General features: G+C 49.0%; 1 protein-coding gene across 9 annotated transcripts in view; it reads right to left on the bottom strand.

The window, feature by feature from the left end:
* Positions 1–5304: 5304 nt before the first annotated feature.
* Positions 5305–27767, bottom strand: part of NFATC2 (nuclear factor of activated T cells 2) — a 177868-nt gene continuing 155405 nt past the window's right edge. For 4 of the 9 annotated variants that reach the window (XM_037727253.1, XM_037727250.1, XM_017496875.2 and 1 more), the window contains one exon: positions 5305–9747. In XM_037727253.1, coding sequence (XP_037583181.1) covers positions 9692–9747 — 56 coding nt within the window. In that variant the 3' untranslated portion in view covers positions 5305–9691. Of the gene's footprint in view, positions 9748–16237; positions 16326–27767 lie in introns of all 9 variants that reach the window. The other 5 variants (XM_037727254.1, XM_037727251.1, XM_017496876.2 and 2 more) reach the window with 3 other exon arrangements.

A 27767-nucleotide genomic window follows, 5' to 3' on the forward strand; every position in this document is an offset into this window, starting at 1 on the left:
TTTTAGTAGAGACAGGGTTTCACCATGTTGACCAGGATGGTCTCGATCTCTTGACCTCATGATCCACCCGCCTCGGCCTCCCAAAGTGCTGGGATTATAGGCATGAGCCACCTCGCTTGGCCAATGTCCTAATCCTCAGAACCTGTGGATATGTTAGCTACAGCAAAAGGGACTTCACAGGTGTGACTGCTAATCAGCAGTGAGAAAGGAGTGTGCCCTGGGTTACCCAGCTTTTCCCCATGTAATCACGGGAGTCCTTAGAGGCAAAAGAAAGAGACGTGAGAGTTAGTTGGAGAAGGAGGCGTGAGGCTGGGAGTGGAATCAGAACGATGGGATGGTTGGCCCAGCAGATGAGGGCTGAGCGCTAAGGAATGCGGCCGGCCATGTTGATTTCCAGAGAAGCTGGAAAGGATGAGGAAACCTTCTCCCCTAACGTCCCCAGAAGGAGCACAGCTCTGCTGACGCCAGGACGTTAGCCCCGTGGGACCCACTTTGGACCTTGGACCTCGAGCATTGTGAGGTGATGAATTTGTGTTACTTTAAGCCGCTAAGTTTGTGCTCATTGTCGCAGAGGCCTGTAAGGGGACAGGGCTGGCGCAGTGGGTTTCTGCTAGGACAAAGACACGCAGGCCCTGGGGGAGGGAAGACTGAGGATGTGGGGTTTTGTTTCTGGTGGGCAGTGAGGTGCAGAGGTGTAAGCAGCAGCATTTCATGGGGCTGGGGGGGGCAGAAAGTGGAGTCTGAGCCACATGGGTGTCAGAGTGAGACCCACAGGGGATGAGATGAGAGTGACATGAACAGGGATAAATGGCAAAAGAGACTGGTCCTGGCGGGGAGGCCATGAGCCCTGGGAGATGGAAGTCATGGGACCTGGGACCCCCACTGCCTGACTCTCCGAGGGGCCCTGGACCTACTCTGTGCAGTGCTGGTTTGGGGATCAGGGTGGTGTCCACGGGGCGGGGCAGATTTTAGGAAAACCTGCCCTCACACCTCCAGGTCCTGGAGCCCAGCTCAGGGGACAAGGTCTGTGTCAAAGACCCCAGCAGTGCACAGAGGGTGCCCGGGCTTATTTGCACCCTGGGGAGGATAAATGAGAACGTGGGCTCCCGGACTGCATGGCCGCAGGTGTATCTGGGGAGGAGCAGATGGAGAGGCGCCCAGGCGGAGCGCGTCAGCACTAACCTAGCAAGCTGCAGGCGCTGGCCGTGCCTCTCTGCTGCAAACAATCCATTATTCACCTTGTCAAACAGACTCCCCTGAGAAGCCGGTTTCAGATTTGGCTTGTAAACGGCAGCTGGCCGCCTGGCCCTTCTCTTACCTGTCCCTGAGGAGCTGTTGAGCCACAGCAGTGAGCATTTTACAAGCAGGAGGGCCACAGGTGACTACAGGCTGCCAGAAAGCAGGTGACTGGCCTGGCAGGCTCCAGGATTCGAGGGAATCATGGTCTTTATGGGTTTCTGCAGCCAAGGGAACTGGCTCTTTCTAGAAGACAGGCTGGAATACGCTGCCGTGTAGTTAGGGATGAGTAAACCAAGCCATATGGGCAGAAGAAAAGTCTCCCTTGAGTCAGTTGTTTGGTTTAAAAAATGTGTTAAATATTAGGAAATGATTAATTTTCCATGCATTCCAGATGAGCCCATTGTTCTCCGAGCACAGGAAAGGCATGTTTGCTCATTTAACGCCCGGTTCCTGGGGGGCCCACTGTACCGTATGCCAGGGTGTAGAGACACAGCATTCAGCAAATCAAGACAGTCGTGGCTGCCATGGAATTTACAGGGGCAAGAGACAGACAGTAAACATGCACATGGTAATCCAAACAGGTTTACCTGGTCATACGCCAGGCCGAGTGCGTGTGTGGGTGGGGCGTGGGGCAGGTCCCACATGGCGGTGAGCGGTCACTGAAGTCCTCTGAGGACAAGAATTTCATTGGAAAGCTGAAGAATGAGGAAGAGCCAGTCCATGAAACTTGAGGATCAAAGGTTTAGTAGGAGGAGACAGAGGTGGGGAATGGTGTGGTCTGGGCAAGGAACAGAAAAGAGGACTGGATTGGAGTCGGAGGTGAGGCTGGAGAACTTGCCACCAAGGAAGGTGGCTGAGCCTCTTGCCTGGATCATCCTGAATGCAAAGGGAAACCGCGGAGGGCTCGAAGCAGGGGTCTGATAGGATCTGAAGCGGCTTTAAGCTCTATCTGGCTGCTGTGTGGACGGGGAGGTCAGGAGTGCATGAGGGGTAGGCAAAGGGCTGCTCTGTCATCCAGGAAGGAGACAGGGATGTTCTGGGGAGAGGAAGCATGGAGGTGGGATGATTTCAGAATGGACCCAGCAGGATTTGCTGATATGTGGGCAATGGGGACAGCCAGGGTTATTCCCAGGGTTTTGACGAAGTGACTGCATAGATGGTGTTGCCATAAACCGATGAGTAAGACGGGTGTGTGTTGGGGGAGTGAGAAAGAGGAGATTGGGAGTCAGGAAATTTGGGGGCATGTTGAGTTCAAAATGCCTCCTGGCTACCAAAGAGAAGAAGGCGCATGGCGGGTCAAGGAGTCTGGCGTGTGTATGTGAAGGTGTAAATATCATCCCCTCCACGGTTGTCCTCTGAATGCCTTCTTCCCATCGTATTAAGGGCAGAGGGTTCTTCATCGAATATCCTCTGACACTTTGCACAGCAGCAGAAACTGTTAGCAATGTGTTTTCAAGTTGTGTCGGTGAGGTGTCCCCATTTCCAAAAAACGTAAGGCCCACTGATGTAAAAAGCATAGCCTCTGGGAAGCAGAGTGACTCGGGATTGCACTTCCTGCCTCAAGTCCAGCCCAGTGCTTCAGAGCTTGAAGTTTTTGGTAAATCGGGATTTCCTAGAGGGCTGAGGACAGGGCAATATACAGCAGGGGGTTTTCGTTTCTTTGATAACTCCACATCGGGCCATTTACAAAGCTCAGCTTGGGGATTTTATCAGAAGGGCAGGGCAAGAGGCAGAGTGAGAAGCCCTTTCTGGAGAAAGTTTGGTCCGATGTTGTCCATCTTTGAACTGCAAAATGTCATGAGGTTTATAGCAAGCACGTTCGTATACCTCATCACAGCTACTGGGGATCCTCAGGCAAAAGAAATGACTTCACTTTCATTTCTTAAAGGTTCTTGTGGTTCTGTGCCTCTGCACTCAGCATTATTTTATACTCAGCCTGGTTTTACCAGGAACCCAGTTTCCTTCCAATTTATGAACCTGAAGAGGCTGAGTAGGAGTTCAGCATTTGTCCTCTCAGTCTTACCACTTCTTAAATTCCAACCTGGCATGAAACCACCGCTCTGTTTCTACTCCTTTGTATGAAACCTCATCATGCTGTTGGATACAGCAAGGAACATGTTCAGATTTGCAAACTCCTGGCAAAGTCACCCCAAGATGCGCCAGTACAAATTTCCTTGTCATCTCAGGTTTTGAGAATCGGATAAATTCAGGTTTTTGGCTTTAATGATCTATTTAGAAAAATTAAAATTCCATTGTCAGAGCTCTAAATGTTTTCTTCCAGATATAGTCAAATGAGGTCCTAAGATGAGCTCAAGTGCCCAGGAGAAGCCTTAGGCGAATCTGAAATCTGTTTGTTAAATGATAGGACAGTGGAGCAATAGCTAATATTGATGAAGCATGCAGTACCTGTGAGGTGGGGACAAGTGTCTTCATTTTATATCTGGGGAAACTGAGGCACAGGCCAAATTTGTGTTAATGAAGTGTGGCTCACATATAAATATAGAACGCAGACTTGGTTTTTTAGGGTTTTGCTTTTTGTTTTTGAGATGGGATCTCGCTCTGTCGTCTAGGCTGGAGTGCGGTGGCACGATCTTGGCTCACTGCAACCTCCACCTCCCGGGTTCAAGCAATTCTCCTGCCTCAGCCTCCTAAGCAGTTGGGACTACAGGTGTGCACCACCATGCCTAGCTATTTTTTGTATTTTTAGTAGAGCCAGGGTTTCACCATGTTAGCCAGGATGGTCTCAATCTCCTGACCTTGTGATCCTCCCACCTCGGCCTCCCAAAGTGCTGGGATTACAGGTGTGAACCACTGCGCCCGGCCCAGAAGTGTGTTTTTTTAAATGACTATATAGTTTTAGCCTTGTCCTCTACTTAAGTGATTTTGACTTTCTATTCAGAAGTGGTATAAGATTTTCAGAAAGTGAGTTAATTTAAAGCAAAACAGTTGGCGGCAGCTGTAGCATCGTCTTAGTGGGGAAGAGTTGCCTCTCGGGTATGTGGCCCTGGGCAGAAATTTTCTGTGGGGCTCCTGTCTGCATAAGCAACTTGAGCCATTCCTCAATCAGCGCCTTTCTGGTGGTCACACTATCCCACAAAAATCACAATGAAAATACTGCACCAGCCATCCGGAGCAGTCTGCTCACTGGGGTGCTGTTCTGCACCCTGTCGGTGCAAGTTCCGGAGCTCTTTGGGGCATCTGCATGGGAGAAATGGGAGCCAGCTGGTCCCAGCCACCAGAGGGAGACTAAGGACATTTCAAAATAGGCACTTCCAGCAGCCAGGACCCATGCAGGACCCTCTCTGGGCTTGGGACACCTGCCCATTTGGTAGTGCTGGTTCCAGGCACTGGAATGCGGGGTAGGGGAGCGCCAGAAAATTCCCAGGTAAACATCCAAGTGTGGGGCTATGGTAGAGTGGAGTGGTCTCTAAGGCACAGGGCCTGGGGCAGGGACTCCATTTCCCTGGGGTTAAAGAGTGGGAGGAGGTTCAAACCACAGGAAGACTTTTAAAAAGCTACTTTCAAACCTCTCAGGCGCTTTAGCTACAGGTGGTAAATGCTGTTTGAAGGAGAACTTGGCTAGAAGGTTCTAGTACTTATGTTTATGGGTTGGAAGGTATAAGGTGCATTTTATTTTTTTCTTTAACCTTGACATTCTGCAAGATGCTCAAATAAAACGATGGCTTTTGCCTTCCAAGTGGCTGGCTTAGCCCAGCTGACTATAAATGCTTTGGGACCCTTAGAGAGCTGGTCTGGGGTAGGCATCATAAATCTCTCATCGCTGCTACCTCAAAAGTAGTCTAGAGGCACAGATTACAGCAGAGCTGTGCTAGGGAGAATCAGACACATTCAGGTTGATGATGCAGTTTTTGACACCTCTGACAAGTGGCTTCTGAGCCTGAGTCCCAAGCACAGTGGGACTGTACCTACCTCCCAGGGCTGAGACGAGGAATAAATGCGCACACTTATGTGCACACACAAAATGTTCCTTGCTGAGTGAGCCCGAAATGTAAAAGGAATATCTAAGTAGACTCTCTGGAAAAGAAAGATACACCAAAGTAGCTGTTGCTTCCAACTGTTTTATTGCTAAACTATCATGATACAAGCCGTATAAAAATACTTTACATATAGGAAAAATAAACTACATTAAACTGGAGATTAAAAACATTTGCATAGGAATGTGATGTATTCAAACGCCTTTAACAGTCAGGATTTTCCAAACCTAAGCCTGCCAGCACCACCGTGTTGGAGAGATCTCTATTTGTTGGAGAACTGTATTGGTTTTCTCTCCTCTAAGGTCTGTAGAGGCCATAGGGGTGAGTGAGGTTCTTTGACAAGATGTCCAGGATGCTAAGCTTGTGGTTCCAACAGCCACAGCCTCTGCCTGCTCAGGCCAATCAGAATGCGGTGAGCACCTGCTCTAATGGAAACATCATTTGCATCCATTCCATTCAAAGCCTGAACTCAGCAGGGAGTTTAGTCCACCAACAGCTGCAGAAAGGTAGAATGTTAATAACCCTTTCACTTCCAGTTCCCAGGACCCTGAGGGTTCAGGGAGCATCTCTCTGTTACCAACCACCAGAAAAGTTTGTTTTTAAACACTCAGTTAAGACAGTGATGTTGGCTTAGGTCAAGGCACTCACAAAGGCTGAGGGAAGTGGATGATTCTGATCACAATTGTATGTGATGCTGCTTTTTCTTAAGCACTTAGTTGGAATGCAGGAATATACTTATATGCAGTTGGTTGTTTTGGTTCCACAAAACTTAATGCCCAAGCCTCCAGCCTAGGAGACCCAAGGTTAAGATGTGTTGGGTCACCAAGCACCGTGCCTCCAGGAAATGAGTTCGGGAAAGGTTAGCCCAGCTTGTCAAGAACGTCACAACTCCATCCATGCCTCTTGTAAACTCGAAATGAAAACATTCTTTCAATTCTGAGCAATAGAAAGCACTTGGAGAGGTCTTTTATTTTTCCTTGACATGATAAATTCAGCCTCACTGTAATCCAGAGTGACAAACAGAACATACCAACTTCTGATCTGCCTAAATGTGACAGTCTCCGAGACTGACTCACTGCGGCAGATGTCTTGGCTGTTGGATGTAAACAAAAAAAATGCAGTATCAGTGCCTCCCAGTTTTTTTGAAGGAATCAGTTCATCCATGGTTATGTCTGTGCTGGAAAACTGTCCTTTGGATAAAGCCTACAGGAATTACCTACCAGGATTTAGCTTTGGTCCCCTCTGTAAAGATTAGCCTGAACAGAGGGTTCTGTGAACATGAATTCTTTTTCGAATTCCATTACAATGAAGGCAGAGTTTTGGTGCCAGTTTTTAAAATCAATATCACCCACTAGACTACTTGTTTTGGAGGGAGATCTAGACACTTGATGATTCTCAGCGACTAGATCCAGGCTCAGGGCTGAAGAAGTCAGCATAACTCTTGAGCAAGAAAAAGGTGCCCTTCTTCCGCAAAGCCATTCCTTCTCCTGAGATGCTGTCTGTCTTCTATACAGGTGACTAACAGGCTCTGAGTGGGGATTTTGTGATAAGGCTTTTTGTTTCCTGGAATGATTAACAAATGTTTCAAGAACATGTCATTTCTCTTAAGAAAAACAGAGTCAACCTATGTGTACAAAGAGACGCTTCAAAAGATTTCTGACCATTTATAAATATAAATCTAATTCCAACAGGGGTGTAATATTTTGAGGACAGGTAACAAGCATAAAAATACAGGTAAGAAAATAAAATTTAATAACATACTAATTAATCTGGATTGCTATATATATTATCAAGCAGCAGCATTTTTATACAATACAGGAAGACTTGCAAACTTTGGAAATATACTACATTCAGCAACATGGTAGGTCTGTCAAGTGCTATATGTTTACGTTAACTTAGATATAGCAAGAGCAAACCTTGACTTAGCTGAGATCCTTCTAACACACGTGCAACACACCCATCTTTACCATTTAGACACCCCTACTTTCTCGTTCTCTTAGAGGATCTTATTGCCTCTTCCCATACTGAAAATATTTCATGAGCCATCATTCTTGGCAAAATTTCCTCCTAGCATTTGTAACTGACCAAAAAGACTTCCTCGATAGCTGTCAGTTCCTAATACACTTTCTCTTGCCTGTTTATGTCTCAAATCTAATGCGTTTGTTTCTCTTTCCTTTGCTATTTGGTATAGTTGTTTAGGAAAGTGCTTCCTATAATATCCAGCTAAGATGTCTAGAAAAAGAGAGGGGTTTGTGTGTGTATTACACACACACATGCGTACGGGAGGCTGAGCTACCAGGAGGCCTTTTTGCAAACATAAACTGATGGAAAATGCATTACTCCTTTTTCACCTTGTGGGCAAGGAAGCAGAGCTACTTTGCTACAATAGCAGGAAGGCACTTGGGTAAAACATTCAGATAACTGAGGAAAGGCCAAATTCCCCCATGTGCAAAAAGTGGCTCCTAGCCAGGTCAAGTGAGAACAAATCACTGACCACACTCTTGGCTTTTCCCCAGTGAAGTCCATATTGCTGGAGAGAAAAGTCTTTAGGTGAAGCTGCTCGTATAGGAACTTGTTTTGTTCTAAGGAAGTATTTAGCATCCCAGAAGTTCTATGGTGGGAGTCAGCCTCTTACTGGCATTCTCTTTATTTAAAAGAGAATGTTGCTCAACTCTGAGCTCAGGGTGGGTGAGGGAAAGGCCGTCCATTGTTAGGGAAAAATAAATGCTAGGTATTGACCAATAGGTTGCATACAAGTGCGCAGGCTGGAATCTGAGCATTTTGTCTTCTATCTGGAGTGCCAAGCACACCTGGCCCCACTCTCAGGAAGCTTTTGCCTCTGGGTAACCTTGACAGGAGAGCCAGGGCTGACAAAGCCCACCGTGTGCACTGAATGGCCATGACTTTCTTCTTAGGCCTTCTGCCTACAGACTGAACTGAGAAAACGCTCTAAGTACAGTCTGAGTGCTAAGAATATTTTCACTTTGTTGTGGATTATTGAGTAAACAAATGAATGGCTGAAAATGAATCCCCGCTGGTCCTGGGGTATCTGCAGTAAACACCTCTGCCAAGAACTTTGAGGATTTTGTTTGTAAAAAAATCATAAAAATCGCACCAAAGGAGGACTAGGGGAGACCGTGGGTGCGCTCAATGGAAGCAGTTGGAAGGAAGGAAATCACATATAACACACAACTGGTCTGAACAGAGCTCATTCAGACTGAAGGATGCATTCAAGTAGATTTCTTTGTGTTGGAATTCTAATACAGACAGGTCTTCAGGGGCAGAAGGGAGCTTTAATAGATTCAGGTGAAATTAAACAATGAAATTAACCACTGAACCTTGGAACAGCATCCTGAGCTTCTCTGTCCCACTTTGAATTTAGGATAGAGGGAATTCAGCCTTTTTCCTCTATCTTGGTAGAAACCCGCTTCCAGAAGCACTTGGGCTGTTTTGCTTAACAAAAATACCCACACTTCCCTTCTCGGTTCTGTAGCCCTTCTGCTATTCCTCAATTCAACGCACTTGCTTGAGATTCTCCACTGCTTTATGGAAAAGCGCTCTGGCTGCTAGGAAGAGAGCAAGCTGGAACCTTGCAAAGCATCTAGGTTGTGCAGCTACAGCAGACAGGTGCTTGCTCTCTGCAGCCTGGGTCAGCCCCCCAAGTCTATGGAAATCGTGTTAGCAGGATGGCGTGCTGCGGGGGTTAAGAAAAGCTCGCCAAGACAGCTGGAGTGCTAGATGCCTTGGCCAGCTTTTTAAAGCAGGAAAAAAATAAAATAACAAACGCATATACGTGTCATAACTTAACGCCAAGAAGTCTTAACAGGTGATCTTGTCTGCGCAAGACAGTTTTTGTTTTGGAATGAGAATTCAAAAATAAAGCTTTAGCCGTGGCCCAGTGGTGGCTGAGACTGGGCGAGGTCTAAGGACTGACGGTTCAGTTTCTGTCTCTACCAAGAGGGTTTTGGGTTTCTTCAGCCTGTAAGCCGGGCTCTTGGGTCACGTTCCTTTGGTTGCTCTGTCTGAGAACTCCTTTCCTTCAAAAGGTACAGGAGCTGTATCTGTGACCTGGAAAAACGAACGCAAGGGCTGGGGTTTAATCGCCGTGCCCACATCTTCTGTCCCCCGCCCACCCCTCCAAGCTCCAGTCACTCTGTTCTCAGGCGCGTTCCAGAGTCCTGTCTCGTGCAGAATGTGCTTTTGGTCAGCAGGCGCTTAATATTTGGACGGAACACCATTAAGATCAACCAGGACGCTCGCTGGGATTTAAAACCTACAACAAAAGGAAGAGTTCTCTCTGATGTTTAGAGGGAGGTGGTGAGCTCCTTAAGCGAGAGTCCGCTTTGTGCTCATACTCGATCCGCTGGGAGATGAACATGAAGGGAGACAGAAGGTGAGGGGCAGTGGAGGGCTCCGAGGGGTCAGATACACAAGGTGTCTTGCTATAATGGCTTCTTTTACGTCTGATTTCTGGCAGGAGGTCCTGAAAACTCCTTCCTGATAATTTCATTAACTACAAAAGAAAAGGGGGGAGAGAGAGAATGGGGCGAGTGAGAGGGCACCAAAAACATGCATCAGGTTCGCTTTCTAGAACCTCTATTGGACTATTTATGTTTGCGACAAGGTCTTGCTCTGTCGCCCAGGCTGGAGTGCAATGGTCTGATCATGGCTCCTAGCAGCCTCAGCCTCCCGAGTAGCTGGGACTACAGGGGCATGCCACCATGCCTGGCTACATTTTTAAATTTTTAGTAGAGACAGGGTCTCACTATGTTGCCCAGGCTGGTCTCGAACTCCTGAGCTCAGGCGATCCTCCCCAAGAGCCGGGATTACAGACGTGAACCATGTGCCCAGCTCTATTTTTTAAAAAAATACTTTTTTTGTTCCTTGTGATTGTATATTTGACAATTTTTAATATAATAAATGCTTTCCTATATCATTTTTTCAGACAATAATATTTTGTGCTAAAGGTCTGTTGGTGAAAATTGCTTAAATGGTAACTTTTTCAAATCGTTGTGGCAGAAATGGATTTGAACTATAGGGCATGTTTTGGGCATGTTTGAAGTAACTTTCTCCACTTCTGCATTCGATGGCACGCACTCGAGGTTTCTACTGGGTACCAAACTACTTCCACTATTTTGACATCCAGAAAATGCCTATTTTATGATTAATTCTGATAAAACATGGTTCTTTCTTGATCCATCAAACTTGTGGTTCTCAAAAGAGGGCCTCTCAAAAAGACAGCAAGTGAGAACCGCCCCCCTCCCCAACCCGAAGACTGACAAGCCATCAACATGAGCAAAGTTTTAATTTCAGCACAACCAGGTGTAAGGGTCATGTCCTGGCTCTGGAAAGTTTGGTCACCTCCCACCCCAGAAGGATGTGTGGGGTTCCTAGCAGGGAACCAAGAGCAGTACCAGTCACTGGCATCAAGAAGCAAGCCACCTTCCCCTACTTTGGCCACTGGGTAAGGTACTAATTACTAGACTTCAGGCAGTGAGATCTTAGGATAAAGGTTCCCTGAAACATTCTTAGAAATAAGAAGGTGTGATCAGTGGCAGCCCACCCATGGGGCAGAGGTGTGCATGCCCTAAAGCATGCCTATTCCTTCAGTTTTGCAGGTAGACCATGTTGACTCGTCGTGGGGTGGAAGGGACGAGGATGTAGACCCCTTTGGGAGTCCTATCAAAGGTAGGTTAATTTTCCATTTCTTGGTTCTGACATTGAGTTCTTTCCACACCTCCTTATACTTTTTCTCGCCTTAGCTTTAAGTTACATTGGCACTGAGGCTTAAATGTTAAGAGTTGCCCAAAGTCTCTCCTGGTTGCCGGGTGCTTTTCCCTGGAAAACCCCTGCCCCAGTGGTCTGCAACCTCCATAACAAGAGGCAGGGAATGCAAAGAGCTGAACGAGCTGGGTTTGATTCTCTCTGATTGTATGACATTACCTCTCCATGCCTCAATTTCCTCTTGTGTAAAGTGAGAATCATCCCAGCACATAGCTTTTCAGGCTGCTGTGAGGATGCTAAGCATTCACATACATAAGGGCCAGCACAGTGCCTGGTGTTTACCAGCTGGTGCTTGTGATGGTCAGTAACATCCCCAGGCTCCATGTTGGACTCTGAATCCCATGCTTTGCAACCATAGGCTTTGTTTTGTGTCAGAAGGTCAGGCATAAGTCCTTGTTCTAGAGGCATGCCACAAGCATGTATATGAGAGGTCAGGTTCTAGAGCCAGCCGGAGTTAGAATTCCACCTCTGCTACTTCCTTGCTTGGTGAACCTTGCCTTGGTGACGTAACCACTCAGTGCCTCAGTTTCCTCATCTGTAAGTTACACCTAAAAATATTTCCTCCTAGGTTGCTGAGGTGCTTGGATGAGATAATGCAGATAAAGAAATGACTGCAGTGCCCAGGCACAGTCAGTACTGCTTTGTAGACCAGTATATGTGTATTAGATATCTACATATTAGAAATACATACATTATGTGTAACTGTTCCACCATGTGGAAATGGATTCATTAATAGGAATGCAAAGGATGAATTCATATGTTTAGCTAACCAGCACTAACTGGGCATCTACTGTGTACTGGGTAACAGCTGACTCCCAGGAGCCCTAAGCCAGACGCTGAATAAGGTCTGTCAGCCCCCAGCCCCGATCCCCTGTGCCCCTGCAGCGGGGATGAGCTGATGGTGCTGTGTAGGACTTAAGTAGTGAAAGCTGAATGCCTGGGGCAGGTGGGGTTGGGGCAGCCTCATGCAAAGCTTTTCAAAGCCCGGATTCTGAAGGGCTTCCTGTTTTCTCAACCTAGGAAGTGAGAGGAGTTGATCCTTAATGAAAACTTTCCACAGCCTCAGCTTTCTAAAAATAGCTGGTAGGCAGAGACGCTGGCACCAAGGCCCTCTCGCAGGGCTGCTTCCTTTCTCAGAACACAGGGCTGGGGCAGGGGATGGGAAGCAGGGAAACTTTTCAAGCAGGCCAAAGTGTGTTTCCCTCCCCTTGGATGAAAATGGTCCTGCTTTGGGGGAGCTACTTTTGGATAGAAGTGAAGAGTTGCATCTGAAAAATTCAGTGACCTATGCACTTAGACTTTCTCACTATTGGGGGTGGTGAGGTGGCCCAAAACCTCTCTGGGTAGGAACCTCCTCTTTCTGAAATCTTGGCACTTGCTCCCCTGACTGCCAACAAGGAGAAAGTTCTAGAACAGAAATGCCTCTTAGGTGGTGGTGACAGAGTGGAGCCATGTTGGGCTTAAAGTTCTGAGAGGAGGTCTCTGCCTAACCACTTACGTTTGCAGACTCGAGTACCAGGGTGCAGGGGGACCCCAGTGCCCTTCCTGCCACCTCTCCTGTCCTCGTCCCCTGCCTCACGCTGTCCCCCTGGGTAGCACCGTGCTTTCACCAGTCTATTGCTTTTCCTTCTCACATCAACAAGCCTCAGTCTCCCTGGCAAAGCCCCGCCTTGTGGCCAGCCCCAGCCCAGTCATGCTCCTGTCTCCTCACTGTCCCCTGCTGCCTGGATGCTCTCCTTTCCCCCATAGCCCTTAGATGCTGCCTTGGTGCCTAGAAAGTACCTAATAACGTTTACTTATGAACAAAATACAGACGCTTAGAAAGGAATCAGGAAACCTCAGGTCACAGCCAGGATTGGCCCCCCAAGTCGGCCTCTGAGGTTTGGATGTGAACTACCCTCCTGTATCATTGCCATCCGCATTTTATTCCTCCAGTAATCTACCCTAGGCCAGCCACCGTGCCTCTCCTCCTGCCTGTTCCCAAACGGGGCCATGTGCGCTGTTCCAAATCCTAACTTCCCTTCCTGCCCCTGTCCAATGCTGCCTCTTGCTGGAAGCCGCCCCACATTCCTACCATGGTGCCCTCACTGCCCCCCAAAAGCAAGTACTGAATTTTCAAGTAGCCCCACTCAGGCATGGCACCAGGCACAGCAGGTGCTTAATGCCTGCATTAGCCTGCCATGCCCCACCCCCACCCAAGGGCCCTGCACCATCAGCCTAGGTCCCTTGGTTTAAAAAAGGTGATTTTTCTTTGTCATTCGATTGACAAATGGGTTGCTAATCTGTTACTTGTTTAGAGCCTTTCTCTCTAGGAAAGAATACGAGCCATTCACATTTCCTGAGAGCTGTGTGCCAGGCCCCATCCAGTGCCAGGGACTATTACTTAATGCTCACACCACTCCTAGTAACACCTCATCCCCATTTTATAGATGAGGAAGTAGAGACGGGCAGACAGATCTCCTTCACCTGCTAGGGAGAGTGACTGGGATTTGAACTCAGGGCTCATTTAATTAACTTGTACATGATATAGCCTCTGCATGAAGTTCAGTATTCATCCTCTTTCTTTTGGGGACCCGGAATCCTCTGTGCCATTTGTGTAAAGTCAAGGAAAGGCTGTGGCAGACTCTGCTCTTGACCCTTGCTCATCCTTAGAGAGAGGTGCCCTGGTGAGAAGCCCGATGGAGAATGTATCAATAACCTCAGGGTGACTACTGAGCCTGAAATTGGAAAGGCAAAAGCAAACTGATCTTAAGTATATAAAAATTGTGTACCAAACATAGTGTAACATTTTCAGCATATACGACAAAGTCATATATATAAAGGATAGTCATATTCTAATAAAAATGGCTACAGACATAAAAAGATGATATACCAGGGGTCAAACAAATTTTCCTCTAAAGGGCCAGGTAATATGTTCAGCTTTGTGGGCTCTTTCTCACTAAGACCTGCCAGTGTAGCACAAAAGCTGCCATAGACGATAAGCAAATGGGCATAGAAGTGTTCCCATAAAACTTCATTTGCCAAACAGGCGGGGGGCCATGATTGACCCAAGAGCTGCGGTTTGTCAACCCCTAGTATATATATGCTAATGGCAAAGAAGAAAAAGTAGGGTGTTCTCTTTGCCTACATTTTGGGGGTGGCGATCTGGGGAAGCCGATGCCGCTTACTGGCTTTCTAAACACTGAAATTGACTTCTGCTAGTATCCCACTCCGCCCTCGGAATCTTCTGTTTTGCTAGCAGGCCCAGACACCTGCATCTACTTTCAACAACTGAAAGGACTTTCAAGGGTACACTTCACGCTAGGCCCTTTCCCTTGGACTGCTGACTTTGAAATGGACTCCCCTGAGAAAGCAACAGGGAGGAGCGGGTAGGCTGCGTCCTGCTTCTCCCTCAAACCTCAAGCATGTTTCTAAAGTCTGGTGAGACCACGTGAGTGCCCACGAGAGCCTGGGCCCAGCCACAAAGGCCATGGCCAGAAAGACACTCCTCAAGCTTGGATGGGAATCGAGAAGGCTGCGTTCTCCAGGCCAAATCAAAGAAGCTGAGAGCCAAGAGGGGGCCCAAGGCACCACCCCCAGTCCCTACTGCCTGTTTCGTCTGCCAGGCAGTGCCTTGCCGAATTCACTCCCACGACCCCCAGATGCTTGGGTCAGGATGTGGAGCCGGAAAGCACCTGAAGTCCTCTCTGGGCTCTTCTGCTTTTTGTCCTAACTGTTCTCAGGGTAAGTGACTCTAAAGGCCAAGGAGGTAAGTTTCCTGAGCAACCGGGCCTGCCTTCCCCAAGACTGCAGTCTTGAGCCCTCCCCTGTGACTTTTTTTTTAGTCTCCCTCTGTCACCCAGGCTGGAGTGCAGTGGCGCCATCTCGGCTCACTGCAACCTCCGCCTCAGGTGATCCACCTGCCTTGGCCTCCCAAAGTGCTGGGATTACAGATGTGAGCCACCCCACCGGGTCCTTCCCCTCTGACTTCTGTCTCAAAACTGAAAAGACCTGTTCGTGGAGACAGCTCTCCCACACCTCTGCTTTGCGCTTGCTAACTTGCTAAGTAACTTCACAACGTTCATCTAAGAACAGAAAACCTTTCATAGGACTGTAGCCCGAAGCTGTGGGTGGGGGCTGGGGGGTGATGCAGCAGTAAAACCCCTACCAGGCCATGCTGGCCGGAGCTGTGAGCCCCTGGATATCAGGGTAAGCTAGAGGCCTGAGCCGCTGCTTGCCAAAGTGCCCAGGCCCAAGACACACATAATGTAAAATAAATTTTTTTTTCAAAAAAGGCAACTGCCCTTCGACAAGTTCCCTGAGGGGCTTACCATCTCGGCACTGATCTTTTACTTGCATTTTTATCATCCTGATTCCTCGGATGCAAAGTCCTGAGGAGGGAGAGTGGCAGACGGTTGAAGAATGAGCCCCTCCCCGCAGAGGGTCCTCTCAGCAGGCCCCATCCTCTGGCAATCATGCTTCTGAAGTGTCAGCTCCCCGGGGGGTGCTAAGAGAAGCTCTAAGATGGGCTGGCCACTGCCCGTGCTGATTTATTCCAATTAGAACAACAGCTAAGAAGCTGAGGCACAGAGAGGTAATGCCACTTCCTCAGTGTCTCACCTGGGCTTCACACCCCCAGGGGCCACATCAAGGTGGATCTGCTGGGCGAGGGGCTCTACTGAGCACCCTGGGAAACTCTGACTTCAAAAGCACAACAACAAGGAAGGGCCCGGGAGGGGCTGAAACCCTGAGTCGAGGGAATCAGGGTTGGAAATTACCTAAGCACAGGGCAGGGTTTCCTAGGTGGCTTTTCTGACCTCCCTGCCCACTCTCCTGCTCCCCAGTCTAGAACACCTGCCACGGATGGAGAGCCTTATTTAACTGGACACCCACAGCGAAGTGTGCAAAACCAAAAAGGAGCAGCCTCCCAGGACAGTGCTGCATTGTCCCATGCAAGCCAGCCCCGGAACTGGGGCATGGGGCCCTGGAATCGGGGAGCATGCAAGTTTCCCGGGCCTCATCCCCCCCTTCTCCCACCCAACCCTGAACTCCAGCCATGTGGTCTGAGATTCTCAGGGAGGTCCCCAGGAGTGTCCACTTCAGAAGTGGAGGGCTCTAGCCCTTGAGAGCAGGAAAATGAGAAGAGAGGGCCTTCAGATGGTCCAGTTTTCTTAAAAAAAATTCAAGTTAAGGAAACACACAGCTGGAAAACAAAAGGAGAAGCAGAAGATGTCAATTACCTTTCACTTTGATTTCTCGGATCAAAGATCACAGTCATTCTGTTTCATAATATGTTTTGTATCCAGCTAAGGTGTGTGTCTATCAGCTCTGAAAAAGATTTGCAAAATCATTTTTGAGAAGAAGAAAAAATCACCTTTGATCTCGCTTATGCTTCCAATTCATGCCAATATCATCCAAGCCCAGGAGAGAACTTAACCCTTTGGCTGTAGTTTAAGCCCCGATTCTGCAACATCTTAGCATTTGTGCCAGAATTAACCCAACACTAAGGTAGTAATTACTGGGATGGGGGACTGGGCAAAGCACGTTACGTTACATGGGGTGCGGGATGGGGAGAGTGTCAAGCTGGACAAAAGGGCTGCTGTGGGTGAGGGGTTTCAAATCATTGCCAACTACAAAGAGACAATTACAAAGCTGGTTTCTGCTGCAGTCAAAGGAAAATGAGAATTTCAAAGATCTACTCAACTGTTATCTTCCTTCAGGCATCTACATAGACTAAATTGGGCCCTGGTTTCCTTCTTACTGGCGATATCACCTCAGTGGTCAGGTAACTTCATAAAACTGCACATTTTCTTCCTGTTTTTTTGGTCAGCAATGGAGAAAAAGGCTCTTGCCTTATCAGGACAACGAAGGCACTTGAAGAGAATAAGACCTGAGGAGTCTAAGTAAACCCCTCTCTATATCTGTATAATGCCTACGGCTTTCAAAACACCTGTCTTCCCAAGCCCCTTCGAATGGCCAAATTGGAACACCCGAGTCCATTCCAAATGCCTGATTTAGAAATATTTTCTGAGTCCACAGGGAGTAATGCAGCATTATTAGAAATGTCAAGTAAACTAGATGCTTTCTCAAGGAGAGGTGCAAGCTCCCCGAAATCTCCGAGTGAGACAGAAGCCTTCAGAAATGAATCCTTTTAGCGCTCATGCAGTTATAGGCCTGGATTTCCACATGTTGGGCTGCTACAGGAATTGGCTAGTTGGGGTTGGCTACTGCTGCCTTGGGGAAAACAGCACTCCGTCTCTCCTCCACTTCAGACCCTCTCCCAAAGCAAACATTCCCAGGTGCGTGTGGCACTAAGGCAGCTCCCACGTGACACTGCCCAGCCTCCACTCTAAACTGACTTCCTCCAAGTCCAAGAGTCAGCGGCACCATCAGATACTTCACTCAGGGCCTTAAAATACCACCTCTATCCTGACAACGGCCACGTTGTATTTTTCACCCAGACCCTCACTCCTGAGCTTCAGATTTCGATATCTACCTGCCACGGGTCACCTCAAGCTTCAGAGGGGCCAAAACCAATCTCTGGATGCTCGCCCCTCCCCCTCTGTCCACCCCCTGTCTCACCTGTTCCCATTATGGGAACACACATTCTCTCCTTCCAGTGGCTCAGGCCCACCTCAGTGTGTTCAGCCCACATCCCATCCATAAATGCTTCTGGATCTACCCACAAATAGCCAGAAACAACCAACCTGCACTGCTCCCCCAGCCCCACAGCAGGGCGATCCTGTTGGAACTCCTATCAGAGTACGCTACTCCCTGTTTTGCTCAGTTGACAGCTCTGAAGTTCTGTAATAACCAAGACGTTTTCAGTGTATCCATATCTGCTCATTTAAGCTGCACTTAGATCTCAAGTGTTACGCTGAAGTTCTTTCTCTGAACCTTCAAACACCAAACCGCATGGTGCCCTGTGTTAATAGGGGGGCGGGGGGCACACTTGTACTGTCTCAGGGGACTCGAGAAGCCAAGCCCTGTTCTGTCACCTCCTCAGAGACGGCATCACATGATGCCTCTGTCTGCAGCATTCAGAGGCGCAGCTTCCTGTTTAGTCATGGAGTTTCACTCTTTGTCAGCTGCATTGTGGAAGGCACAGGCAGGGCCTGCCTTCGTTCAACTGAGGCCTAAAATCAACTCGAGTCCAGACCACCGCCAAACACCCTCCTCCGCAGGTGGAGGCTGCTCACTCTGCCTTCTCTAATCCCCACAGACCTCTCCGGAGGTGGTGGGGAGAGTCCCATTTCTCAGGCCAAGTTAGTAAGGCAGAGAAAGATGCAGTGACTTGTCCAGAAACAGCCTCCTAGCATTGGGTAGAGACCAGAGGTGGCCTCAGCTCTGTGGGTACTAGCCCCAGGCTAGGGTTTCCCCAATCTGAAAGACCCTCTGGCTGCCCTGGGACCTCTGATAAAATGCAGACTCACATCAGAAGCTCTTGGAACACAAGTACTCCAACGGTGCCTCTGCCTCAGTTTCCTCAATCATAAAACGGGGATGAGGGCACCTCCTTGGCAAAGTCACTGTGAGGATTAAATGAGATATGATAGGCCAGGCACGGTGGCTCACACCTGTAATCCCAGCACGTTGGGAGGCCAAGGCAGGCAGTTCACTTGAGGTCAGGAGTTCGAGATCAGCCTGGCCAACATGGTGAAACCCCGTCACTACTAAAAATACAAAAATTAGCTGGGCGTGATGGTGGGTGCCTGGAATCTCAGCTGCCTGAAAGGCGGAGGATGCAGTGAGCTGAGATGGTGCCACTGCACCTCGGCCTAGGCAACAGAGCGAGACTCTGTCTCAAAATAAATGAGATGCTATAGCTGGCTCATTGGCATGTATTTATTAAGTCTGCAATAGCGTCCCCTAAAGATGGAGGAGAAAGAGAAAAAGACCAGTCTAAAAGAGGCCACTCCAACAACCAAGAACACCATTCCATTTCCCTGCATGTTTAAAAGGGAAGTACGCCCGCTGATCCCTGTGAATGTGCTAGTCAGTTGTCGGTAATCTGGGGATGGGATGTCAAGAGAGAAGTCGGTATTCAGACTTACTACATGGTCCCTAAGTGTCATCTACAGATCCTCCCAAAGACACAGAGAGGGGTACCTCAAAAACCACAATTACCTCTGCCAACCTAATACAAGGTTACGGTCTGAGATCTATACAGTGGCCTTGCATTTTATCCCCCGGGGAATAAAATGGTGAGTCATCCCACTGGTCCTATGGACTAGATGATAGTTTGGGATGTAAATTAGAAGTTTAGAAGTGGTTCACTGATTCGCTTAATCAATGGTGACAATTTTCATAAAAACACAAGGGTCAACAAATAGCCATTACAATCAAAGGTACAGACCCAAGACTCTGTCTCCTGACAAATTATACAACTAGCTTCCCAGACTTCTGAGATCACAGGCATGCACGTTTAAATGGATGGAATTTAAGGGAAACCCCACGTGCATCTCCACAGTGGAGCCAGTGGGAGTTAGCCACTGGTCTAAAGGACGTCCACTTTTGGTTCTACAATGTAAGACAGAGGTCCCCTCCTAGCCAGTGTAGGCCATGCTACCACCTTCTCTCCGTTTTCTGCTTTTTTGCAATGATTGCACATCAACTTACAATCTAGGGAAAAACAACTGGTGACGTTCTCCAAACTAAGCTGCCCCACAGGGAAGGACCAACCAACTGTGGAAACTCAGACCTGAGCTGCCATTTCTGTTCTCCAGTTCAGCAGAATTTTTTCTGATTACATGCAGCTAAGCTGCGCCTCTCCTATCAGACAACCACAGGCAGGAAAGCATAAACAAACCACAGTTTACTTCCTTGGCCTTCAGCCAGTTTATCACCACCTTGGCCCCCTCGTCTGCTAAGAAACATCAGCCAACAGATCAAGCCCTGCAAAATAACTTGTTGCCTTTGGGGAAAAAAATGGCAAAAGAAAAGCACTTGTTACCATATTGAATGGACACACAGGAACCAAACAGCTTCAAACCCACAAATCAGCCTGTGATCACAAATGAGATGATAAATACCTGATTTTTGAGGAAGCCACATACCAATAAGCCCACTCTGGGGCTATAGGAATTAACAAACATTTCTTTTAAGATAAATATTTGAGTTTATGTCTCTTTGCTTATCCGTGAGAGATGGAATTGCGGGCAGGTAAGACTCTCCCAGGTGGATTAGCAGGTGGAAGCCGGGAGCAGAAAGATTTCCACCCCAACTTGCTTTGCTCATGTCATAGAATATGAAACCTCTTCCTCTTGTGGGAGAAGGTGCAAAATCCCTGGCCTGGCTTCATAAAGATCTTTCTTCAAATACCAACATGGCCCCTGATACTTAGAAAGAATTCACTGGATATTTACTCAATCTTCCAGCCTAGTCTCCCCCTCACCCTCCCATCAGTTCACCTTCCAGATCATTCTGTTTGCCCACATATGCCAGGACCAGCTCACAGCACAGCCCCGACACGGGATACGCCCCTCACACACATCCACATTCTTCCAAAGCTCAACTCAGGCCCACATCCTATAAGCAGGCATCCCTGGCCATGTCACACTTTCTTCCACAAATCTTTAGATCTTTCTTTTGTATTTTAAGTCTCGGATTTCCCACAAGAGAGGTCAACCATACTCCCGCCATGCTTTTCAGATTCGAAGGCAAGAGAAGCCACTAGGCTGCCTGCAAAGACATTTCTCAAGGTTCAAGCAAGGACCAGGCTCTGTCTTCAGTTTCTCCAAGTGAGATTCACAGGCGTGGCCCTTGCACTTACTGCTATCAACTCAAAGGCCACCTGGAGTGACTAGCAAGGACGGTGTTCATGGGTGTCACTGAAGCAGGTGTTTCTAAAAGAGACTAGCTCCCAGGACACGCAGACAGAACCTGCACTCCTGACTCACCCCTTGATCAAATCTTTCACCTATACAGTCCCTGTTATGTACTGAGTTATGCCCCCACCACCCCTACCAAATTCCCATATTGAAGCCCTGACCCCCTCTGTGATGGTATTTGGAGATGGGGCCCTTGGGAGATAATTAGGGTTTGCTGAGGTCATGAAGGTGTGGGTCTCATGGTGGAATTATTGCCCACAGAGAAGGGCCACCAGAGGTCTGTCTCATTGTCTCATATGAGGACACAATGGGAGAAAGGGTGACTGCAAGCCAGGACCTATGCAGGGCCTCTCCAGAGCCTGATCTTGACCCCCTGACCTTAGATTGCTAGCCTCTAGAATTTGTAAAGATAAATTTCTGTTGGTTAGCCACCCAGTCTATATTTTGTTACGCAGCCTGTGCTGACTGATACAGGTTCCAAGGTACATTCCTCTCCAAAGCCTCGGTCTATGGTCATGAGGTAGGCACCTGGCCAGTGAAGTCACCAAGATTCAGGTAAGTAGGCATCCCTATACTTTAGGTCTGGCATGCCACGGCTGGTCCATGGCAGGGGGTGAACAAGGAGCAGACCCTAATACCCCCCACTGCCATACCTTTATGCAGCCTGGCTGATGCCCCCCTTTTTTCTCTGCATCTGAGTTCTGCTTGTCTGCCCGTGATCAGGCCAAATCTCTGTTTCTTGCAGCCAGCTCCTCCCTTTCTCAGCTGTCCTGGCGAGGGGCTCACACCCTGGGGTCAGAGTCACAGGGACACACAGACTGCTGGGGTCCCAGCTCTGCCACATCCTTTCATGGGACTTGAGGCAAATCCTAACCCTCTCTGTGCCTCCTCTGTAAAAGACGGGCAATGACTATTCCCAATTTCTAAGGCTTTTAGAACCAATGAGTCAAGGCATGCAAAGTTCTTCAAACGTGCAAGGCACATTGTAAGCACTCTGCATGACATTACTTGTTTTGGGAATCCGAGCCAATCTTTTAAGTCCTTGAGCCTCAGTTTTCTCGTCTGTAATATGAGAATGCATACATGTGGCACTATGCCAAGCTAAGAAATAAAAAACCAAAGTATCAGCAGCTGATTCTATTAGCAGCAACACAGAGAAGACCCTTGTTAACAGACTGAACTGACGGGGTGGCCAGTCCACCCTCTTCCACCAAAGCACTTTCACCTTGGAAGCTATTTCTGCATTTTCAGAGTGGGCGGGGCTGAGGTCAGGCATGCTCTCAGAGATGCGTTTTCACATCCTGCTGAGTGGGCCCCTCCCAGGCCTCCCTGTGCCCTGGTGCGCACCGACTGCACTGGGCCAGCGACCTGCAGAGCAGCGCTCTGAGTCACCGACACGCTCTGCAAACCAGAGGCCTCCGGAAATCAGCCCAGACAGCAGACTCACACAGCAGCCCACCGCCAGCCATTTTATGAGCAAGACCTCGGGGCTTACAAGAAAGATGCCACACCACGTGCCAAACTGTCCCCAGCTCCTGGGATGAGTAGACACAGTGATTCTGAGACTCTGGTTTCTAGTAAAAGGGGCCCACTGGGAGGAGAATGTGTCACTGGCAGATCAGTTTGCGGCCAGGAGGGCACCAAGTCCCAAGATGCCAATAGGAGCCACCTGCCTCGAGCTGGGCTCCAGGAAGAGGACAGCCGAGGCCGGCCAGCAATGCCCGACAGGCCATGTCCCCCAGATCAGCTTCTTGGCATCCTCTGTGTCCTCCCCCGACCCAGCCTCTACCACTAGACTTATGATGCCTTTCAAACCCCGAGGCTAATGGAGTAGGACCAGAGGCTGCCACTCAGAAAGATGTGAGGCAGGCAACCCCATTCACCTCGGGTTTCTGACGAGCTGCGGGTGTGCAGGCGCCATGATTTCACACATGTTATCTCACTGTGCCTCACCACAGGTCTGTTTGCATGCGCCATGTTCATAGAAGCTGGCATCAGACAGCTCACAGCCTCACAGGCACTGCCTTTTGGCTTTGTGTGGCTCCTGGGGTCCTGGTTTTTATGGAGAGGGTAGCATGACTCAGACCACAAGACCCCCGTGTCTTGAAGCCTATGACATTTTAATATCAACCACTCACTGGCTGGTAATACCCTTATGAAGGCAGAGACCTCGTCTCTCTCATTTATTGCTATATCTCCAGCACCTAGGACAGAGCCCAGCACATAGTAGGTGCTCGGTAAAAATCTAGAGGAATGACTGGGCAAAAGAATAACTACCACCTCCTAATTGATTGAATTTGCCCAGATTTTTTCCAATCAGGCCTGGCTTTCAACCGTCTCCCAGAGCTGGCCTGAAGCCCTACCGGGAAGGTTGGTGGCCAAATTGGGAATAGTCAGATGGGAGCTGACATAGCCACACGGAAACGATGCGCACGAGTGAGTGAGAATTATTCAATGTGCACGTCCTCCATTCACCCTCAATGAGCTCCTTGGCCAGTCTGGTTTCTGGATCTTTTTGGCTACCAAGGCAGGCAAGTGAGCAGAATAAACAGGACCAGGTTGAGGCTGGGGAAAGAGGCAAATGGAGGAGGCAGGTAGGACAAAGGAGGTGGCATGGGGGGCCCCAGGGTGCAGATGCAGTACCAGAGGTCAGGGAAGAGGAGACAGGAGCTTGGAGCAGAGACATCGGGGTTACTGAGGCAGCCCCTGTTGCTGCCTCCTCAGTGGCTCGGCTCTTTCCCACAGAACCCAGGACAGAGGCCAGCCTGCCCTTGCTTTACTTCCCAAGTACGTAGCTGGGAGGGGATGCAAGATATGGTGGTAATGAGGGAGACACCAGAGGACAGCCTCAGGGAGCCAAAGCTGTGGGGGTGAGGGGGGAAGGGTGTGGGAGGAGCTGCCTCCCCTGCTTCTGGTGTTGGAGTGTGGGAGGGGAACCGGGAACTGCAGGGTCTCTTGGTGTCCCAGAAGGCAGACACTGGCACCAAGAAAGGCGGGGGGTGGTGGGGGAGGGTCCCAGAGATGTTATGGAGCAGCTGACCAACCGAGATTCTTCTCCCAGCCCCACCTCCCGCGCTGCTGGATATAAGCCCCTTTACGCCAGGTGTTCTGTCAGCTGTACATGAAACTTCTTCCTTATATAGAATCAGTTACCATTTTGTTAATTTCTATGGCACTTTCTACAAAGGATTTTACATACATATACATATGAGATGAGTCCTGCTCTGTCGCACAGGCTGGAGTACAGTGGCACTATCTGCTCACAGCAGCCTCTGCCTCCTGGGTTCAAGCGATTCTCCTGCCTCAGCCTCCTGAGTAGCTGGGATTACAGGTGCATGCCACCACACCTGGCTGGGTTTTGTATTTTTAGTAGGGATGAGGTTTTGCCATGTTGGTCAGGCTGACCTCACATGACCTACTTGCCTTGGCCTCCCGAAGTGCTGGGATTACAGGTGTGAGGCACCGCGCCTGGCCCATATATATATATTTTTAATCCTCACAGTCACCCCATGAAGTAGGTATTGGCTGCCCCCATTACATAGATGAAGAAGCCAAGTCTCCGGGAGAGTCACAAACTCAGGCTCTGCAGCTGCTACGCAGCAGAGCAGCGTGGCTCAGTCTCCTTGAAGATGGAAATTCATTTTTGCTCACCACCCGTCCACAAGAATACACTTCTCTGAATGCAGCTCAGCACAAACACTGGTCCTTGGGAGATCCCAGCTTTATCAGGGTTGAGCAGTAGAAATCGCCCAGATGGTACACAAGGAAAGATGGGGGTAAGAGGCATCGTTGTTAGCTCTGTTTAACCTATGCCAGGGAGCGGGCATTGAGATTTAAGAAGCGAAGAGTGGCTTGGCCCCCTCAGGACCACTATACAAAGCCCAGTGCACATCTAAAAGGTGAGATGGGGCCAGGCACAGTGGCTCACACTTCTAATCCCAGCACTTTGGGAGGCTGAGGTGGGTAGATCACCTGAGGTTGGGAGTTCGAGAACAGCCTGACCAACATGGAGAAACCCCATCTCTACTAAAAATACAAAATTAGCTGGGCGTGGTGGCGGATGCTTGCAATCCCAGCTACACTGCTTGAACCCAGGAGGCGGAGGTTGTGGTGAGCTGAGACTGCGCCACTGCACTCCAGCCTGGGCAACAAGAGCGAAACTCAAAAAAAAAAAAAAAAAAAAAAAAGGTGAGATGGTGCTAGTATATTACAAGAGTTACGGCCAAGGCCTTGGCTGCAGTCAGGGGTGACTGGAGGCGCCCCAGCTTGCCTCCATTGGCAGTGTTCTCCAGCAGAAGAAGAAACCGTAAGCTTACTTCCCACAAACCCACCAGCAGCTGGGGCTTCCAGACCCCACGGAGGCCAGGCCTTCCTGAGGCATCAGTCGGACTCCGGCTTTGGGCCTGGGGCATCAGCAGCACATGTAAGGCCTGCTCTCTAGAGAAGCTGTGACATCTCAGCTCCACAGCGGGGCCTATCTGAAAGGGAAATGCGGGTCACTCCCGAGGGTGACAGGAGTGAGTGGCTTCCACAGCAGGTGCCTGGGTGTTACGACCACTTGCTGGCTGCCTCATCAGAATTCCATCTTGATTGACTCTCCCTAGCCACCTGCCAGCACCCCACCCACTGTCAGGACCCAGGGATGCCACTTAGCCTTTAAGATTGAAGATGATTCGCTTCCCTTGCCTCACTTTCCCCTAGTCCACAGCCTTCCTTACTATACATGAATCACATGAAGCCTGCTCATGCCCCAGGGCCTTTGCATCTGCTGTTCTCTGCACCTGGAATACTGCTCTTGCCTTAGACATCTGCAAGGCTCTCTTGTCGAGATCTCTTCTTAAACACCGCCTCCTCTGAGGTGCTCCCCTTACTGGAAAGGCAAGCAGGCCTCCATGCCACCTCATGGTGTCCTGTCCCCCAGCCTGCTTTCTCTTCTGACAGAGCACTTGGCACCCCCAGTTTTATCATTTATATGTTTAGACTGCAAGCGTTAGGAGGGCAGGGACTTTGAGCCTCTTCACTGTGTTAGCCCCAGCAGTGAGCAGTAAACAGCTGTTGGATGAATGATTTCACGAAATAATGGACAAATCAACGAACCAACTATGGCTTCCGGGTATTGGCAACCCAGTGGTGACTTCATCATGTGGCCATGGGGTGCCATAGTCCTCATCTTGGTAGAGCAGATTGCAAGGGAAACTGGGAATCACGCTTCCCGGTCACAAAGGAGACAGTGCCTCTGCGCTCTTGCTCACGCTGTACTCCTGCCTGGCACCCCATCTCCGCTTCTAACTAATGGAACCCTGGCCCAAAAATTCCAGAGGCCCACAGCCCCTAGGGCACCCAGCCCTGCACTTGGCATTCAGTAGGCTTATTCAACTGCTGAGCAAACGGGGTCAGGACGAGAATTGTGGAGTCTGGAACCCTAAGCCTTCACTTTCCACTCGGTCCAACTTAAAGAAGGAGAAATTGTTTCCCCATTTGTGAATATCTCCATCCCGAGCTTATTTCATATGCCAACTGGGACATGGCTAGAAATTGCCCATGAAAAGACCGTAGCAGGAAGCAGGTTTTAAGAGCAGCAGATCCTCAGGAAACCTGAGCCGTTTAGAGACTGGAGGGCCAGGCTTCCAACTAAAGCTCTCCACGGCCCAACCCTGAGCATCTATCTGCTCAGGCCACCGAGTGTCAAGGGGAGGGCGAGGTGGATCACAGGGCCAGAGCCAGTTTCTCAGGCATTTCCCACCCATGAAGCAAGATTTGGTGGCTGGGAAGGACAGTGAGCCTTGTCAGAAGTGGCTCTTTATTTCTAGTATGAAAGACAACTTCCAGCAGGCTTTGAAAAACACCATAAAAATTCAATACTGGCCAGGCATGGTGGCTCACGCCTATAATCCCAGCACTTTGGAAGGCCGAAGTGGGCAGATCACTTGAAGTCAGGAGTTCGAAACCAGCCTGGCCAACATGGCGAAACACTATAGGAGAATCTCTTTGTGACATCAGGGTAGAGAAAGATTTTCTAACCCACTGCTTTGAACTGGCGGGAGCCTCCGAATCAGTTGGGAAGCTTGTAAAAGCACAGACCGTGGACCCTCCGGGCAGCGTCTCTGATTCAGCAGGTCTGGGGTGGAGGTGGCATTTGCACTTCTAACAAGCTCCCGAGTGACCTGATGATACCTCATCCTAAACTACACCCAGAAAACTCACACCTTTCAGAAAACAAACGTAACTACATGAACATTTTCTGTTCATCGAAAGGTCCTATTTTACATGTACCAGCTAAGCGAAAAGATTTAACTGTCTGACAGTATCAGACTTTGTGAGAATGAATCACGTATGTGTGGCTGATGGAGTGTCAACTGGCAACCGCTTCAGAACACACTTTGTCATTGTCTACAAAAGTTGAAAGTGTGTACACCCCGTGACCAAGCAACTCCCCTGGTCTGTATAACCCTACAGAAAGTCCTCTGTGTGCAAGCACCAGGAGACCAAGAAAGAACATTCCAGACAGCACTGCCTGTCACCAGAAAGAGGACAAATCCGGAAATAATCAAATGCCCATCATCAGCAGAACGGATCAACAGGCTTTACAATGGAATCTTATGGAGCAGGGAAAAGGAAAGAATTGCAGCTAAAACAAAGACAATGAGTGAAATCTGTAAAGAAAATGAAGTGGCAGACACAGATTCAGGGTGGCAGTTATGCTAAGGTGTGAATAAAGAGGGCATGTTTGAAACTGTATGTGGAATCACTGGGCATCGTGGCTATGAACATCAGAGATGAGCCAACCAGACCCACCTGCCTCCTGATGGGGGAACACGCCACCCTGATGGGACAGTCTTGCCAAAAGCATCAAAACTGAATTGGATCAGGCCTCTAGATCTGACTGCCAACTTACAGGAAATACCGAGGACACAGCCACGTGTCAGACGATGCTACGGGA

This window comes from Cebus imitator, unplaced genomic scaffold (assembly GCF_001604975.1).
Source record: "Cebus imitator isolate Cc_AM_T3 unplaced genomic scaffold, Cebus_imitator-1.0 Scaffold224, whole genome shotgun sequence".
NCBI classification, from domain to species: domain Eukaryota; kingdom Metazoa; phylum Chordata; class Mammalia; order Primates; family Cebidae; genus Cebus; species Cebus imitator.